The 16,689-nt window shown below is 42.8% G+C and overlaps 1 protein-coding gene across 1 annotated transcript in view; it reads right to left on the minus strand.

The window, feature by feature from the left end:
- Nucleotides 1-1,193: 1,193 nt before the first annotated feature.
- The window catches only part of SNX16 (sorting nexin 16), a 28,145-nt gene continuing 12,649 nt past the window's right edge, over nt 1,194-16,689 (minus strand). Inside the window, exons 4-7 of the mRNA XM_018567992.1 lie at nt 10,199-10,268; nt 9,820-9,956; nt 6,520-6,636; nt 1,194-1,978 (exon numbers count right to left, since the gene is read on the minus strand). Coding sequence (XP_018423494.1) covers nt 1,873-1,978; nt 6,520-6,636; nt 9,820-9,956; nt 10,199-10,268 — 430 coding nt within the window. The 3' untranslated portion in view covers nt 1,194-1,872. The remainder of the gene's footprint in view (nt 1,979-6,519; nt 6,637-9,819; nt 9,957-10,198; nt 10,269-16,689) is intronic.

The following is a 16,689-nucleotide window of genomic DNA, read 5'->3' on the forward strand; positions in this document are numbered from 1 at the left end:
ATTACCACGTCAGTAAAAACACAGGTTTCCCCATAGGAGTCTATGGGGCCACAACACTTGCTGCATGACCGAGAAAAGAACCTTTATGGACTATTTCTGGAACATGGCAGTGAGAAAGGCTTACCCATTAGTTTCCTGCCTGTCCCTCAACCAACCTCTTCAGCTTGAACTTACCCCTTACAAAATGCCAGACATCTTGCAAACTGCTGGAAAAATATCTGGAGCAACAATATAAAATGTGTCTCAAACACACAGAATATACATTTTAGTGATAAGAGTGTCTGTATTTCACAATACAGTGATGTCACCGGTTCCTGGAACATTTCTGGGCAGAATATAACATCAGCAAACAAAATGGCTGCCTCTGATTTACCATTTAGACTACATCTGTGTTTGATTTGGCTACCAATGACCAAATGTCCACATTTTACAACTTCCTGATGTTAAAACACAAACTTCTTGTCAAGCATACAAAAATACAACACATAGCAAAGAAAAAGACCAGTAAGTTTAGCCAATAAAAAAACAAAAAAAACAACTTTTCCTTTACATTGCATAACATACACAAGCATCCATTTTCTCTCAATGTATAAATACTTTGGAATTTGGTACTTCTAAGCTTCATAGATAAAATATTGGAACATATATTTGTAAATATCTAAAAACCATGTGGAGATTAAGATTGTGCTTAAAAAAGACCTGTCATGAACGGAGATATCATTAAAGAATAACTGCACTTTCCACGCACATCCTTTAACTTTTCCTTAAAGCTGCTCCACCAATCGAGTTCCTGGGAGGTGGGACACACATTCAGAGTAATGCAGAGCTCTTCTCCCAAGGTCTATCTCTAGGGGAGTGTGGGAGTAACAGCAGCACAGCAGGGAGTAAATGTAAGGAGGCTGCAGACTCCAAGGGAGGGAGTACTGATCTCTTCAAGTAAGCTACAGAGACCTACTTAGTGTTTTTTTAGCAGCCTGCAGGCACTATTACAGCATGGTGATTTGTACTGAAAGAGCAGTTATCTTTAAATACTGTTTCTATCCAATAAATTATAATCTGAAACACAGATAACTTTGCACTGCAGAGGATCATAAGAAATTAGAAGACCAAAATTCTGGGTAACAGCAGTTCATATTTTAAACATGAATTGATAAACATGAATTGATAAACATGAATTGATAATGCCATATTCATGACAGGTCCTCTTTAACAATCATTTAACGTTAGATAGATGTGCTTTCTTGAGCACCAATGTACACAAAAGGTTTCAGGTCTTAATGGAAACTTCCAATGAATCTCCAAGGGAGCTGCTGGGGGTCAGGTGTGCTGCCTGCACAGCGGTCTAATAATAGAACAACCTGTACACATAGGTTGTTGCTCAGTTACTAGAAAATCTCTCTCCGAGCCGCCGCTGATTAAAATAACACGATTGGCAACATCCACAGCAGGAAACAAGTGATTCTTTGTGTGGAAAAAGAAAGGAAGCAAGAAGCATTCTTGGCAAAGCAGAACAGCCCCGTGTGGCACTGATGCGATTAATGTGGACTTCTACAAAAGTGCTTGAAAACAATGCCATCCTCACACAGACACAGCTAGACACAAAATTACTGGTGAATCATTACTGTGAGAGAATCAAAAGATGGGCTTTGTTTATTCAGTTCTAAGGTGCAATCCCCTTTACTTCCTCAGATTGTATATAGCAAACTTCAACGGGCCGGCCATATAGCAGCAATAACGGCACTTTCACGTCTTAGTGTTATCTGTGCATGGAAACATCCTGCATGTCAGTTAAAGGCTCTAAGATTTCACAGGATGGAAGAGGAACACATGACGATGGGCAGAACATGTCCGTCCATTGTTAACACAGGCACATTAAATGTCTTCGTCAGGATCTGCCACCTCAGCAACTTCAATCTCTGGAAGAGGCTCTCCATGTGGACATTCATTCCAGCAGTTCTCATGGCTGTCCCTATAGGAGCTGCAAAATAGGGGCAAAAACAAACATCAAGGTTAGTTGCAAACAAAGTAACATGCAGACTGTCTACCTCCAGCAAGAAAACGAATCTAACATAGTAAAATTAAACACTCTATAGTAGGGATGCACCAAGTATTTGGGTACTCGTACTGGCCCAAATGCTCCCAATACCAGAACTCCCTGTATCAAGAATTCAGGTGGCGAGTCATTACCCGCCGCCCGGCTTCCTGATTGGCCAGACAGCCGACTCCATACTTCCTCGACACCTGGGAACATGGAACTGGCTTCCCTACCAATCAGGAAGCCGGGCGCCATGTAATGACTCACCGTATGGCTTCCCGATTGGTCGGGAATCTGGCCAATCCGGAAGCTGGGCAGCGAGTAATTTACCCGCCCCACGGCTTCCCGATTGGCCAGGATGCTGGTTCCATGCTTCCTCGTCACCTGGGAGCATGGAACTGGCTTCCCTGCCAATCAGGAAGCCGAGCGCCATGTAATGACTCACCGTATGGCTTCCCGATTGGTCGGGAATCTGGCCAATCCGGAAGCGAGTCATTTACCTGCCCCCCGGCTTCCCGATTGGGCAGGAAGCCGGTTCCATGCTGCCTCGTCACCTGGTGACGAGGCAGCATGGAGACGGCTTCACGGCTAATCAGGAAGCCGGGGGACAAGTCATTACACGCCACCCCGCTTCCTTAAATGTGAATTCCGACATCGGTGAGCACTGAAAACAAAATATCGGTACTCGTACTTGATACAGAAAAAACGATATTGGTGCATCCCTACTCTATAGACTTTTTTGCAATTTAAAGGATATCTGTACTTTTAAAACATTAGCCTTTTCTCAAGGACACCAAACAACTTTGCAAATCTAGTCAAATCTTTGCAAAGTCTTTTCTTTTCCGGTGTTCTGAGAGCCGACATCACATGACCAGGCCAGTGTAAACAATGCTCTGTTTAGATCTAGTAGTCAGACTTACACAGTGTAGTCATCAGCCTGCTTCTGACCAGGACTGAACAAGGAAAGCATCAGCAATATATTTAGATGTGCATTTTGCTTCTCACAAGTAGCTGTTCGGAATCACATGGGATGGGAGCAGGCAGTGGGTTTGCAGAACTACCGGTAATATTGGCAGTGTTTGTGATCTGTCTCTCCAGTGACTACACAAGTGCAGAAAAATATAGAAGTCTTCATGAAGTCTGCCAATGAAGATTTAAATCACACAGGCACCTGATCACAACTCTGTACTATTGCTCAGTACAGACTGAATGCACATAAATGACAAACTGGCCCAGTTGTGATTACCACTCTCGAAGCACAGAAAAATAAAAGGCCGACATAAACCATAAAAGTACAGTTATCCTATGCTAATCAAGCTGAACTGCAGGCATACTGCTAAATGTTCGTTTAGCCAGTCCTCACAATAGACAGCCCTGCCAGGTCAGTGACCAGACTTTTCTCTACCACTCATGTGCAATCCAGCTTGAACACCTTGCTGCCTCCAGCTTGTGAGTGAACAGTAAAATAGCATCACCCAACTAATAGGGTCATGTTTTTACTTTCTCCTTCTGTCAGCATGTTACCAGTTAACATGTACATACAACAGACCCTCAATAGCTTCCAGTGCTGCCTCTCCTTCTCCCAATCTGAGCTTTACTGTAATAAGAATTACAAAAGGCTGATATCAAGACAAAATACAGGTGCTTGCACCAGTTGCATTAATAAGTACATTAACATGCATGACATTGTGTATGTGAGGGTGTGTATTATTTTTATATCGGTTTAGGTAAACTTTAAAAATTGGCATTTCAATATGCAAGCAGCTATAAATGGTCTGCAAGTGCCAAAAATATGAAATATCTGTTCCTTGCTACCATGGCAACAGTACTCCTAAACTTCCCATAACCTGCTCATGGGATTGGCTCACTGCTTTTCTCCAACATATTGCAGTTTCCTTTGCAACAGCAGTCTTAAATTAGGCAAGACACTTTCATAGACTTGTTCACACCTAAAGAAAATGCTGAGGCAGCAGTTCTCCATACCTCAACTTAGACTAATCAGGTGGTTATAATGAGGGCAGACCCTTTCACTTTCCAACCAGTTCTAGAAAAAGCATGCATGCCTTACATCAAACTCTACAGAAAAGGAAGAAGGCATGGAATAATATAGATATAGAACCTGGACTTTCATATTCTAGCCAAGCACCAGAGGGATGACAAGGTTCTGCTACATTGTTAATGAAGTTAAGCAGCGACCATAGCTGGCAAATATTGCCCAACTGGGAGTATGAAATGTTGATTCCAAAGATGTCAGAACAGGCAAAAGGGATGTTATGCAGGTTCCACATCATCCCTGGTACTGGGCATATGAGTGCCCCCCAGTCAGGTGAAATAAGAGATCCTGAAGTGGCCAATACACAGATTTGTGCCATTTTATGCTGAGGGTATAGAATATGAAGGACAGAAACAGGACTCCTGATGCTTAAACTGAAGGCATGCCCAGGTATAGCAACAGCCCTTTTACCCAGTCTAAGTGGTGTTCTGCTGCAGATTAGAAGAATCTGATACAAAGTCAATATTCAGCTACTTAAACTAGCTGACTTAAAAAATGTATAAAGGCTGCTCTACAGGTGCATGGAAATGGCTTTACTTGCTACATGCACTTTTCACAGAGATGTTTTGCAGCGCATGTAACAGCACATAATAAATCACACCAGCAAGAGTGTAGCCTTAAAAAGGAGAACTATGGGGTTAAGGCTTTTCCCCATAGTTCTCCTTAGGGTAACGGGAGGACACAAACTAGCGTCCTCCCGTCACCCGAAGCTCAGTATACCGCTAGCTACAGCTCGTGGTATACTGAGACGCCGCAGCTGAAGCAGATCCCGACAATTATGACGGGATCCGCCCAGCTGCGTGACTGACAGCTGGCTCTGCCTATCTAGAGGCAGAGCCAGCTGTACCCGCCCCCTCCCCTGTCCGTTCCGCCAGTCAGCGCTGGCAGATCGAAGCAGGGAATCCAGCCCCTCCCCTGTCACGGCAGAGAGCCGTGACAGGATCGAGAGGTGAGCGAATGCCAGTATGTGTTCGCTCACCTCCCGATCTACTGAGCCGACCTATAACAGTCTCATTGTCACAGGTCGGCTAGAACTATGAGGTGAGTGAAAAGCACTCACCTCATAGTTCTTCTTTAATTAGTTTTTATGAATGCATCGCCACAGTAATTGGTGTTCGTTATGTCATCCTGGCTTCCTTTTAGCAGAGAGAAAGGAAAGATATCGTAGTCTCTAATTTCACCAAAGAATCCCCAACTGTTAAGCAAGTTACCTTATAACTAGATCACTAATGCCACAGGGAACAAAGAACTGCACTTTGTTATCCATTAAAGTAGAAATATTACATGCAAATGGTACGTTTAACTGGCTGCAAGGATGGATTTTAGTTGTGAACTTCAAGAGAACTTCATCAAAAGAAGTATAATAAAGGTAATGTAAATGTCACATTTATAAACATGCAGCAGAGAACAGATTAAACTCTTATATAAGTCATTAAAAATATAATGCCTTGTACCCAAAATGCTTATTACCAACTGTTTTTTTTATTATAATGTGACAAAGCTCAGCTTAAAAAGGGCAAGTATACTTTTAGTGAAGTTGTCCTTTAAATGTATCCCCCACCCTATTTAGTGTATCCCACTCTGAAGTCCTTCACATATTCCAATGGCTGTCTCATACTCAAGCAGGGGGGGGCAGCCATTTAGCAGAGTACAAACCATCCACAATGCCATGGTGCATTAGGCATATGAGCCGGCTGGGAATATTTTCTGCAAAAGCTGTGTGGCTTTGTCCAGAACTCGGGTTTGGAAGGTAAAGCAATTAATCTTATTAATGTTTTTAAGGTATAAAAACCTTGCATCCGTGTATAGTTTGTAATTCTACATGTGCTCATTAAATATGCAGGCTCTGCTTCTTCCTCAGCAGTGCTGCACATTCTCACAGATCCATTTATGTTAATGAAGTTGAAAAAAGTCTGAACATATTAGACTTTCTCCAGTCTCGGATAAACAGAGACCATGTAATCTGTGCCTAGGCTTTACCGACACATATGGGTAGGATTTAATTTTTTTAATCAAGGCAAGCAAATGGTCCTATTTTACTTGGTGCCATTAAAGTCTCCTCTTTTCATAGTAACTGCTCTAATGTGTACTGGCAATCTGCTCTAATGACTGATGGTTTGGTGAGCGGTCTTGGATTCTCGCCTATTTAAAGTAGCATGGTCATGGCACTCCTGAACCTGTCCTCCTGGCTCCTGCGCCTTTATCAGGGTCTGCACTATGAGCCCATTCTGTGCACTTTGCTCACAGGAAAAGCAATTTTATGCATGTAGTTGCTGTTGTACATCCCCAGTTATACAGCCACATACATACAATAGGCAACAATGGGCACACTTCTGCTGCAGGTATTCACATTATTTCTGGCAATTATCTGGACTTTAGATCATTCTGCTCCATTTTCATAAGGAGAACACACAACACATGTATAACTTGCCCATTTCCTGTAGAGGCAGCTTGATCGGCTTCAATTGCAGAAGACTCCACTTCACCACTGCATTCACTTTCCTCTCTGGAAGGTCTGCGGGCCTCACTGCGTCCCATATTCATTTCCCTACAGAGGTTCACATTTTATTTTTACTAAGGATGTTACAGCTGAACTTCAGGCAAACAGCTAATCACACAGAAAACAAACATATATGGCAATGGTTTTAGCTACCAAAGGATATGCAAGTCCTGAGATTTACACATCACAACCAGAATGATGACACCACTTCCGTAGTCATCTTCCACCCCCAGCCTGTGATTGGACATTGGAAGAACAGCAACAGCTTGATGAAACCATCTCTCTGATCACTCTACTCTTCTCCTATCAGCATGCTTCTTGTCAGCACATTTTCATGAAGTGCTCCCCCTCCCTCTCCCAATCTGAGTGGTGTTATACAGGAGTTCTGCTGTGCAAAAGGCTGATACCAGGGCAAACTCGGTTACGTAAGCTGTAATGATGTATTAATGAACACATAGCTGCATTCACTTGTATCATTTATATCTACATAGAGTTCATCAGCAACTGAATAAATAGATGCTAAACTATAGGGTATCGGTTTGACTCTTTCAGTAACACAGGCATGCTTGCAGATATCTTTTTTTTAATTGTTCACATATATTAGGGACATCACTCACTCATGTGAGGGCCCATTTCCCCCCATTTATCTAAACATGTGAGGGAACATGGTTTTAGGCAATCTGTTTTGCCCTGTATTAGCCAGATTCTTACGTTCTCCCATATTGTAATGGTAGAAACTGACTGGCTGTTAAGGGCCATCACATACTGCCTAAATCAGTTTTTTCCCCCTCAGACACTTAAATAAGGGCCAAGGTGTCTAATAGATTAATCTTATAGAAAACGGTTTCCCATTCAGCCATGAATATCGTCTACTGTTCTCAGTCCTTTACCTATAGCCATCCTTGCTCTGGCAGCAATAATCAAATTCTACTGATGTTCATCTTTTCTTTAAAGTCACTTCTATGTATATAAAAAAAAAAAAAGATTATCTCCACATCTTACTGCCTTTTGTAGATCTGGAGTGGGTTTAGGAACTTATGGATGCAAAGCTAAAAAGTCTGGTGGATTAAAGTAACTTTCAGGAAAAGTAGCAGCATCACCTAGCACAGCTTCTAACTCCACAGGGCAACCTACACTCAGGAACCCCAAGAGCTCCTGGATAGGTTAGACCGGCACAAATTTTGCTGTAATTACTGCAACAAGGTAAGCAAACAGGTTGCAAATCTCACTATTCTGCATCTCATTATTCGTAAAGGGGATTCCTTTCATCTCTTCTTCTGTGTGCGTTTTCAATGGACGAATTTGCGTGTGTATAATAAGTTGTGCGTTTTTGCGAGCCGATTGTGACATATTGATGTAAATGGGAAATGCACAAAAGATTGTGTTGCGCATTTCCATCTTTTAGGGGGGAAGGGTGTCAGATTGCACTAACCAAGGCCCCCCAAAAAAGCTTATGTACTTTTTCCAAAGACAGGCATTTATCTATGTGCATAGCTCAGGTCAATAGAAATAAATGGGATTTCTTGTTTTGAGCGTTTGAGTGCAGACAAATACACGTGACAAAACGCCTAGGTGTGAACGGGGCCTTCTCCTGTTATACAACACTATGGCCAGGTTGTCTTTAAGATGGTACAATGTCAGCATGATTTAAAGGGAACATGTCCCAAAGTAAAGCCCCTGTATAAGGTAAAGGAAATGATGACAGCTGCACTCCAACATAAGATTTCACTATCAATTTTATTGTACTACATGACACTGTCTGTGTTCCTGCCTCTCCGGTGTTCAATTCACAAATTACAGTGGGTCTCAGTTGTGGCCCCTGACATCACTTTGGGGCCGCACATAATATTCAATATATGTTATGCTACAGAAGGCAGGCAGGGAAGGTGGATATCCTTCAGGAGATGGTCAGAAACTATGGATTTTTCTACCAAAGCGGTTAGAAATTCTGCAGTAGAATTCTGATAGAGATCACTGGCAGTGATCCTAATCTTAGAAAGGACTGCTAGGGTGCGAGGGCTGCAGAGCAAGTATAAAAAAAAAAAAAAAATCACAAGTTGGGCAAAAGGGGAAGGAGAGAAGAGCCCAGATGGGTTGTGCATGCATTTGTAGAACAATAAAGTTTATAATGGGACCATAAAGGCTGTGACACACTGCACGCGAAGCAGCGCGGATCGGTGGCGCGCTGCCTTTGCGAGCAGTGTGTCATGTAATTTTCTCCTCGGCGAGAGCTTGCGTAGCTGAGTGTGCCGAGGAAAAAAAAAATTAAAAAAAATGTATAATCTTCAGCCAATCGGCTCGCGCGTGTAGACTATCTTGATGCGCCATCTGGCCGGTTGTTATGCATGAGCCGATTGGCTGAAGGTGCAGTCAATCATGTGCCTGCACTCAGCTCACACACTGCACGCAAAGTTCCGTGCCGGACAGCTTTGCTTCGCACGGCTTTGCGTGCAGTGTGTCACGGACATTACCAATTGGGGGAATGGATCGAAACTGGAGCAGACAATCTGGAGCAGTTTTGCATAGTAACCAATCAGATTCTCTTTAGTTTGTTCAGTTAAGCTTTGAAAAAGGAAAGATAGACGATTGGTTGTCATGGGCAACTTCGCCATATTCTGCCTGCTCCAGTTTTGATAAATCCCCCTCACAGTGTGGCTGTTGTAATATCGTTTGTATGTTGCATGAGTGTGGCTGCAAGGAGCCGCCAGGAGAAAGCCTGCACCCGAGGCTAGGGAGACCAGTTTTACATGTGACTGGAGTGCAGGAGGAAGTTGCCATTTGCAGACTCTTGGACTGTGTACTAGTGTCAGGGCAGTGATGCTCAACAGCTTTAGGCGACATGCAGACAAGAAGTCAAAGAATGTGACAGATTTAGGTTACAGGAAACTAATAAAAACTTTTCACTCCTAAAATGTTTGCAGCACATCTGTTCCCAGGCACAAGTGTGGCCAACAGAAACACAAATGTTGCTTCTTCTCAAGGCCACATTCAGGCAACCATAAATTGATTTCCTACACGAGACGTATGACCATCTGCTGACCTACTGGGGCTACTAACACCAATGCTGCCACTGCAGAAATGTACACAGAACAGAGCCAAAGACACAAATAAGGAAATTATTTCCAGAATCGGAAAAGAAATCCAATAATTTAGAAGTAAAGAGCCTGCAGAGCTGTAAACTGGTGGCCAGGAAATGTCCTCAGACTGCGCAGTTTAATGGGAAATACTCACTGAAACTGGCTTTCCAGGGTCTGTATATGCAGCTGTTTCTCATTTAACAGCTTCTTCATGGCTTCCAGCTCCTTCTGCTTCTCGGCAAGATCTCTTTGAAGTCTGTAATTTGTTTCTTCTAAAGTCTCGCAGAAAGCCTAAGTGCACAGCGATGTACAGTCACATTTGGAAGAATAAAATGCCAGTATTATAAGGCAGGAAAGAAGACATCGGTTTAGGCAGCCTGTGGGGTTTTAGCTGCTGTGGAACTACAGTTCTCAGCATGCCTCGTCATCTCACGAGCCCAGCTGTGAAGCCACAGCTGCCTAAGCCTGCAGTAAATTATGGAAAGAATACACAAGCCAATATGAGAATTCATCATAAAACCAGAAAGACTCACCCTGCTTTCTTCTAGACTATCGAAAGGACCAGGAGGATCATCTAAACAGAGAAATAGCCTCACAGGGGCGCTGAAAGAAAAACAAAATCTCCTTATTATAGTCGACTTCACATTAAACACAACAGACATTATGACGATACACGACAACCTGGTAAATGTTAAAAAAGGTCACCCCGCCAAACCCCCTCCAAAAAAATTAAATGAATTTAGTTCTGTACAGAACCGTTAGAATATGTCAGGTTTTTATTGCTAAGTCCCAGCTGGGTAGATAGAACTTTACTTTCTGTAGTGCAAACAGGGTGTTGCAAGGACAGGAAGTGATGGGATATCTCCCTGATGGGGACAGAGAAGGCAAGAAATACACATTTATTGAGTGGGGAGAGGTTCGAACATATAATTACATAGTATTTGAGGTTGAAAAAAAAGGCACAGGTCCATCAAGTTCTGTATGTATGTATGTATGTATGTATGTATGTATGTATGTATATATATATATATATACACACACATATAATATATATATATATATATACCCCTGTATGTTACGGTCTCTGAGGAAGGTATCTAATGGATTTCTGAATGATTCAATACTTACTGCTGATACCTCTGTCAGGTTTGTATTTAGAAGTTACTGGGACTGGTTAGGGCCTGCCTTGAAGTTTTCCCAAAATATTCAAAAAGATACCATCTAGATGATGAGATATTTTTATTTCCATTCGCCAGTTCCGGTGACAACCCCACCATCTTAGGTTACATTCACACCAGATACATTAAGGCTACACTGGCTGTTGTTTTACAGGGCAGCCCAAACGCAAGACAAGGCATTTTGCCTGGTTTCAGATAGGCTCAGTTAACACGTGTGAGCAGATGCAATGCAATTATTTTTTCCAGCACAGTGTGGTGCAATGCTGCACAACCTTGCACCACACTGTGCCCATAGAACTTAAAAAAGAACTATGGGCTAAGTGTTTTTCCCCATTAGTTCTCTTAAGGGTCACGGGAAGACATATACTAACCTCCCGTGACCCAAAGCTCAGTATTTCACGAGCTACAGCTTGCGGTATACTGAGACCGCCGCAGCCGGGGCGGATCCCGACATTACTTTTGAGATCCACCCAGCTGCATGAGTGGGCTATCTAGAGGCAGAGCCAACTGTGCCCGACCCCTCCTCCGTCCGTTCCTCCAGTCAGTGCTGGAGGATCGGAGTAGGGAAGTCCCTGCGGGGAGCCGTGACTGACAGTCGCCGCTCTCTGCAGGGAGATGATCGAGAAGTGAGCGAGCGACGATCTATTGAGCCGACGTGTGACAGTTTCATTGTTGCACGTCCACTCGAACTATGACGATGAGTGCTTTTCACTCACCTCATAGTTCTCCTTTAATGAAATGGAAGCATTATAAGGCAGAAAAGAAGACACTGGTTTAGGCAGCCTGTGGCTTTTTAGCTGCTCTGGAACTATAGATCTCAGCATGCTTCATTAGCTTAACAAATCACTTTACAAAAAGGTCAACATTGACTTTAGTAGGCCATCTCTATTCCTGTACCAAATCAACCCCAGTGATTATTTTCTTTCAATAAGGAAATGGTTTTTTTTTTTTTTATCAAAGTCTAAATTTAGAAACATCCCCACCTGCTTCCTCTAAAGCACAACTGGTAGTCCCTTCACTGAGGCTATCACCACAGACTTCACAAACTAAATATAAACCAAAACAGTTGAAGCAATTAATTACAGATGGGATTGCCATCACTGGCTCTCTGGACAGCGCAGGTTTGTCATGTTAGCCCAAGGTCATTAAATAAGGTTCGGCACAATAGAATGTACAGAACTGGTAACCATCAGAGGACACTATACAGGCATTTGTTCAGGGAGAGCAGTTCTCATACAACCATATTTTATACAGCACTTAACTAAAACTGTCATTTTGCCAAATTCAAACTACACTGCTCCTTGTTATGGGAGAGAAGCTAGCCCACGTAGTCACAACAGTCTGAAAAGGAGAAAGAGCAATTATTCATGTGCTTCCCTGCTGTAAAGACCTATTATACTACAAGAGCCACTCTGTGACACGGTTCCCAGCAAAGACCTTTCCAAGTGACCTCTTTCCACCCTCTTCAGGGACAGGGCATTGCTGTGAACGCAAACATCTCCTGTGCGAGGATAGCGGGAGCATGTGTGCATTATGGGAAATTTGCTGCCATTGAGTTTATATTATTGTTACATATAGAATAATACATTTATTTTCTGTGATTGGTCCCATTCTCTTTTTCATTTCTCCTTTAAAATTGTATGACACAAGGGGTTGCCAAATTAGTCTTTGTTGTTTACATAATAGGTATTCTTTATTGTTTGCTCTATTGTAGCAGGTTTTGAATATAACAATTCAAAGAATGAAAGAAAAAAAAGCGCCAATATATAGGTTCCATTCAAATATAATAAAACACTGCTACATGACAACAATAAGAGGGAAAAGATACTTGACTTGCACTTATATTCCCATTACACAAATACAAAATTGTTTTGGCCTATAAAAAGGGAGCATAATCAAGTCATGAAATGATTTTTTTATTACACACAGAAAGGCCCTCAGATTGAAACAAATCTGTCATCAGAAGATCATTGATAATGTGCTATTTTGTCATAGTCCATATTTAATAGATTTTCAGTCATCAAATAAAAAAAATTAAAAGTCTTGAAATGCAAACATATAACATAGCCTTCTTCCAGGGCTTCAAGAGGAACTTTACCCACCAATTTAATGTTTCCCAAAATGGTTCCTTTAGGCATGGCATTTGTCAAGGTCGACAGTGTGCTTATTTCAGCTCTCAACCAAATTTTCAAGCCCCCAAAATGGTTGGCATCATAGCTGAACACATGTGCAACACCATGACAGCTGCAATCCAAATGGAAGCTAAGATGGCACCTTCCTTGGCTGTAAAGGATAGGAGGTTGTAGTTTTGCTTCCAATTTTTCATGCAGGTGCTTCCGTAGACCAACGTTTCTCAACCTTCTTTTTAGCCACAGCACCCTTTAAAAGTATGCAATATTTTGAGGCACCCAGTCTAAAATGTCAGCTTTTAAGGGGGACCCCACGCAAACACACACAGAAAAGTGGGTTTCTCGCGTCACATTGGAGTGGCCCCTTCAAAACAAGTCGTCCCCCACCCCCCTTCAAATCAGTCAGCCCCTTGCATCAATAGCCCCCTTCACATTCATATCAGCCTCACTTTCATATCAGACCCCCCTTTTACATCAGGAGCCCCCCAGGAGTCTTCATTCCCCCTTCACATCACACTTCCACAACCATTTGAGGCACCCCTTGAGGCACCCTGGTTGAGAAAGGCTGCTGTAGACCATCAGTTCACTCACTCAGTTGGCAGTTATCTTGTAATCTGGAAACCCCTTTAGTTTACCAGCTTCAATGCAGGTGGAGTTATCCCCTAACACATTCACCACAGATTCCTTCCAGTCATTCTCATACACAGAAGCCCTATGCATCCAGAACTGGATTTTATCGGTTATCCTGTGCAATATCTGATAAATTGCAGATACAGTATGTTATAATTAATATAGAGTTTACAATACATCATAGGGATGCACCAGTTCCAGTTTTTCGGTATCCAGTACGAGTACCGATATTTCTTTTTTCAGCACTCGCTGGTACAGTGTACCGGTGCCGGATTGTCTGGAAATTGGGCGGCGGATCATGACCCATCGCCTGGCTTCCTGATTGCCGGTGAAGCTGGTGCTCTCGTGAAAGCACACTGGCTTCACTTGCTGAGGCTCCCTGGCTTCCTGACCAATCAGGAAGCCAGGCGGCGAGTGCCTTCCGGCTTCCTGATTGGTCAAGAAGGCAGGCTGCCTAGCGACTAGTGAAGCCGATTCCTAGCCAAACAGGAAGCCGGGCAGCACGTCATGAACCGTCTCCCAGTTTTCTGATTGAAGCTGGCTTCCTAGCCACTTGTTGGTAAGCAGCCTGGCGGCACATCATGAACCGCCTACCGGCTTTCTTATTGGAAAGAAAACCGGCTCCATGCTCCGTCGACACCTGAAGTCAGAGGGAGAAGTCCCTCTGACCAGGAGTTCCGTTATTGGAGGTAAGTATCGGAGCATTTGGGCGAATACTAGGTATCGGTATTTGTGCACGCCTAATATATAAAACTAGATCTAAAATTATAAGAATCTCAGAAAACCATTTATGTTTTTTTTTTTTACTTTGTTAACTGTAGAATAAGTGTCTCAGTTTAAAAGGTTTCCCTGCACACACCACAGGCCTGTATGAGCAATCTGAAGAAGTTTTGCTGACACCAACACATTAAACAGATCATAAAAAGGTCTATTTCACAATGAGTGGGTTTCATCTAATCTGGAACTTTTCTTACATGCCCACTTTATAGTTTTCATCCACCAAGATTTTTAGAGGGTGAGATGTCAATGGTTTTAAATGTATTATTTACAGAGAATAATAGTGAACAGTATAGAATTACTGCTTGGCTTCAAAGAATAGAAGGAATTTTACACTGCTCAGCATTGCGGTTACAATGAATATTATTTTCATCTAGATTAAGACTCGTTTGACAAGTTGGTCTAGCTTGAAACTGACACTGAATAGGCCAGAGAGGATGTAATAAATATGAGCAGCAGACACAGGATTTACCAACTATTTCTTAGTGTAACCTCAGCTACAACTGGTGCTACAGCACGTCTTTTGCATGAGAACTGAAGAATGCACAAATGACTCCTGCCAGCCCACATACAAATGATCTGATTTCAAAGTTTTTCTTATTATAAGATTTTTTTCCCCCCCACATGTACTAGATAGGACAGCCTATAGGCACAGGACAATAACGGCAGTATGGACATGTTAACTCTAACAGAGACATATGTAAAATTTGATCAAGGGCTTGGACATATTTGACATTATATTTTGTAAATATACACTTGAGAATGCTGTTAATTTACCTCTGCCGGTTTAACTCATGCAAAGTAAACCTTTTATTTCCACGTTATGTGCAAATCTTTTTCTGCAAAAGCAAAGATTGACCCTACCTCCCTTAATCCTAAAACACCCTATTGGTCTTTTTTAAGTGACATTAAAGACTATTTTCTTTTTCCCCACCCAATGTTAGTGTCAGGACTTACCTTAAATGATGCCCATTTATTCGATCATCTTCTTCCTTACTGTCCTTTTCAGCTGACCCTCCAGCACTGGTGCGGGTCTCCGATCCAGCACTGACTCCTCTGTCCTCCTCTTCACTCATGTCCCACCGAGTCTGTGCGGGTGCACGCTGCTCCATGGATTTACCTTGCGTCTCTCCTCGCCTGCCGAACATCTGAACTGCGCATGCGCCCGCCCCAAGATCCTTTGCAGCCGCCCGAGACTCTTCAAATGTTTGGACGGGAGTGCGCGGCGAAGACACAGGTAAGTTTAAACCCGTTTCAAAAAGGTTTTTTTTTTTGCATATATCTTCTGCTTGCATGTACGAGCCCATTCACACCGGGGCAGTTGCGGTTACCGCTCTCAAAAGGGAGGTTTTGGGAGTTTTTCAAAATGCCCAAAAACACGCTGATCATCGCAGTTCCATTGAAAGCTGTATTGAAACTGCACTGATCAGCGCGGCAAAAATAGTGCAGAGAGCAGTTTGGGGTGGGGTTGTGTGTGATGTTTCGGATTGTGCGGTCCCGTGCATTTGCATGAAGGTCCCCATAGCAATGTATGGGATAGTTCATGTCGGTGAATCCATGTGGGCCGAACTGCCCCGGTGTAGACGGGGTCCAACACTTCTTCAGTTTTCAGGGCAGCATCAGCAAGGCTGACTGACAGCAACTCCTTCTCCCCCAGCTACCCACCCCATATGACTAACAGCTTCTAGGGATGTTGCAGCAAGGGTGGTTGACAGATGGTTCTTCTTCCCTGCTAGCTGCCACAATGTGACATTCTTTAGTAGTTTGTGGGAGAGCTCCATTAGGGTGGTTGACTGAAGTGGTCACTCTGCAGAAACTCCACTGCTGTGATGTCACTACCCTTCTACAAATCAGAGAAGCCTAGTATTCATTGTACTATTTATTGAGAAAAATACTAGGCATCCTCTGAATGCCCACTATACTCAGTGAGCCACTCTTTGTTTTAGGACACTGAGGGGAATTTATCAAAACTGGAGCAGACAGAACCAGGATGCCATGGCATCCAATCAGCGTCTCTCTTCAGTTTGTTCAGTTAAGCTTTTAAAATAAAAGAGAGAAGCTGATTGGTTGTCATGCACAGGTGCTCCTGATTTTGGCTGCTCCAGCTTTGATAAATTCCCCTCTCAGTGTTTTAACAGCAAAGGAAAGCTGCTCAGCATAGGGCTGTAGCAGGAACCTGGAAGATACTGTAATACACTATAGTAGCTGCAGCTACTACAGTGTATTTATAGGATACCCGTAAAAAGAAAAAAAAAACTACACATTGTGTAAAGCTGAACCAATAAGTATGTAAACAGTTTTAGGGGAGAG

This window comes from Nanorana parkeri, unplaced genomic scaffold (assembly GCF_000935625.1).
Source record: "Nanorana parkeri isolate BGI_ZX_2015 unplaced genomic scaffold, ASM93562v1 scaffold1126, whole genome shotgun sequence".
NCBI classification, from domain to species: Eukaryota; Metazoa; Chordata; class Amphibia; order Anura; family Dicroglossidae; genus Nanorana; species Nanorana parkeri.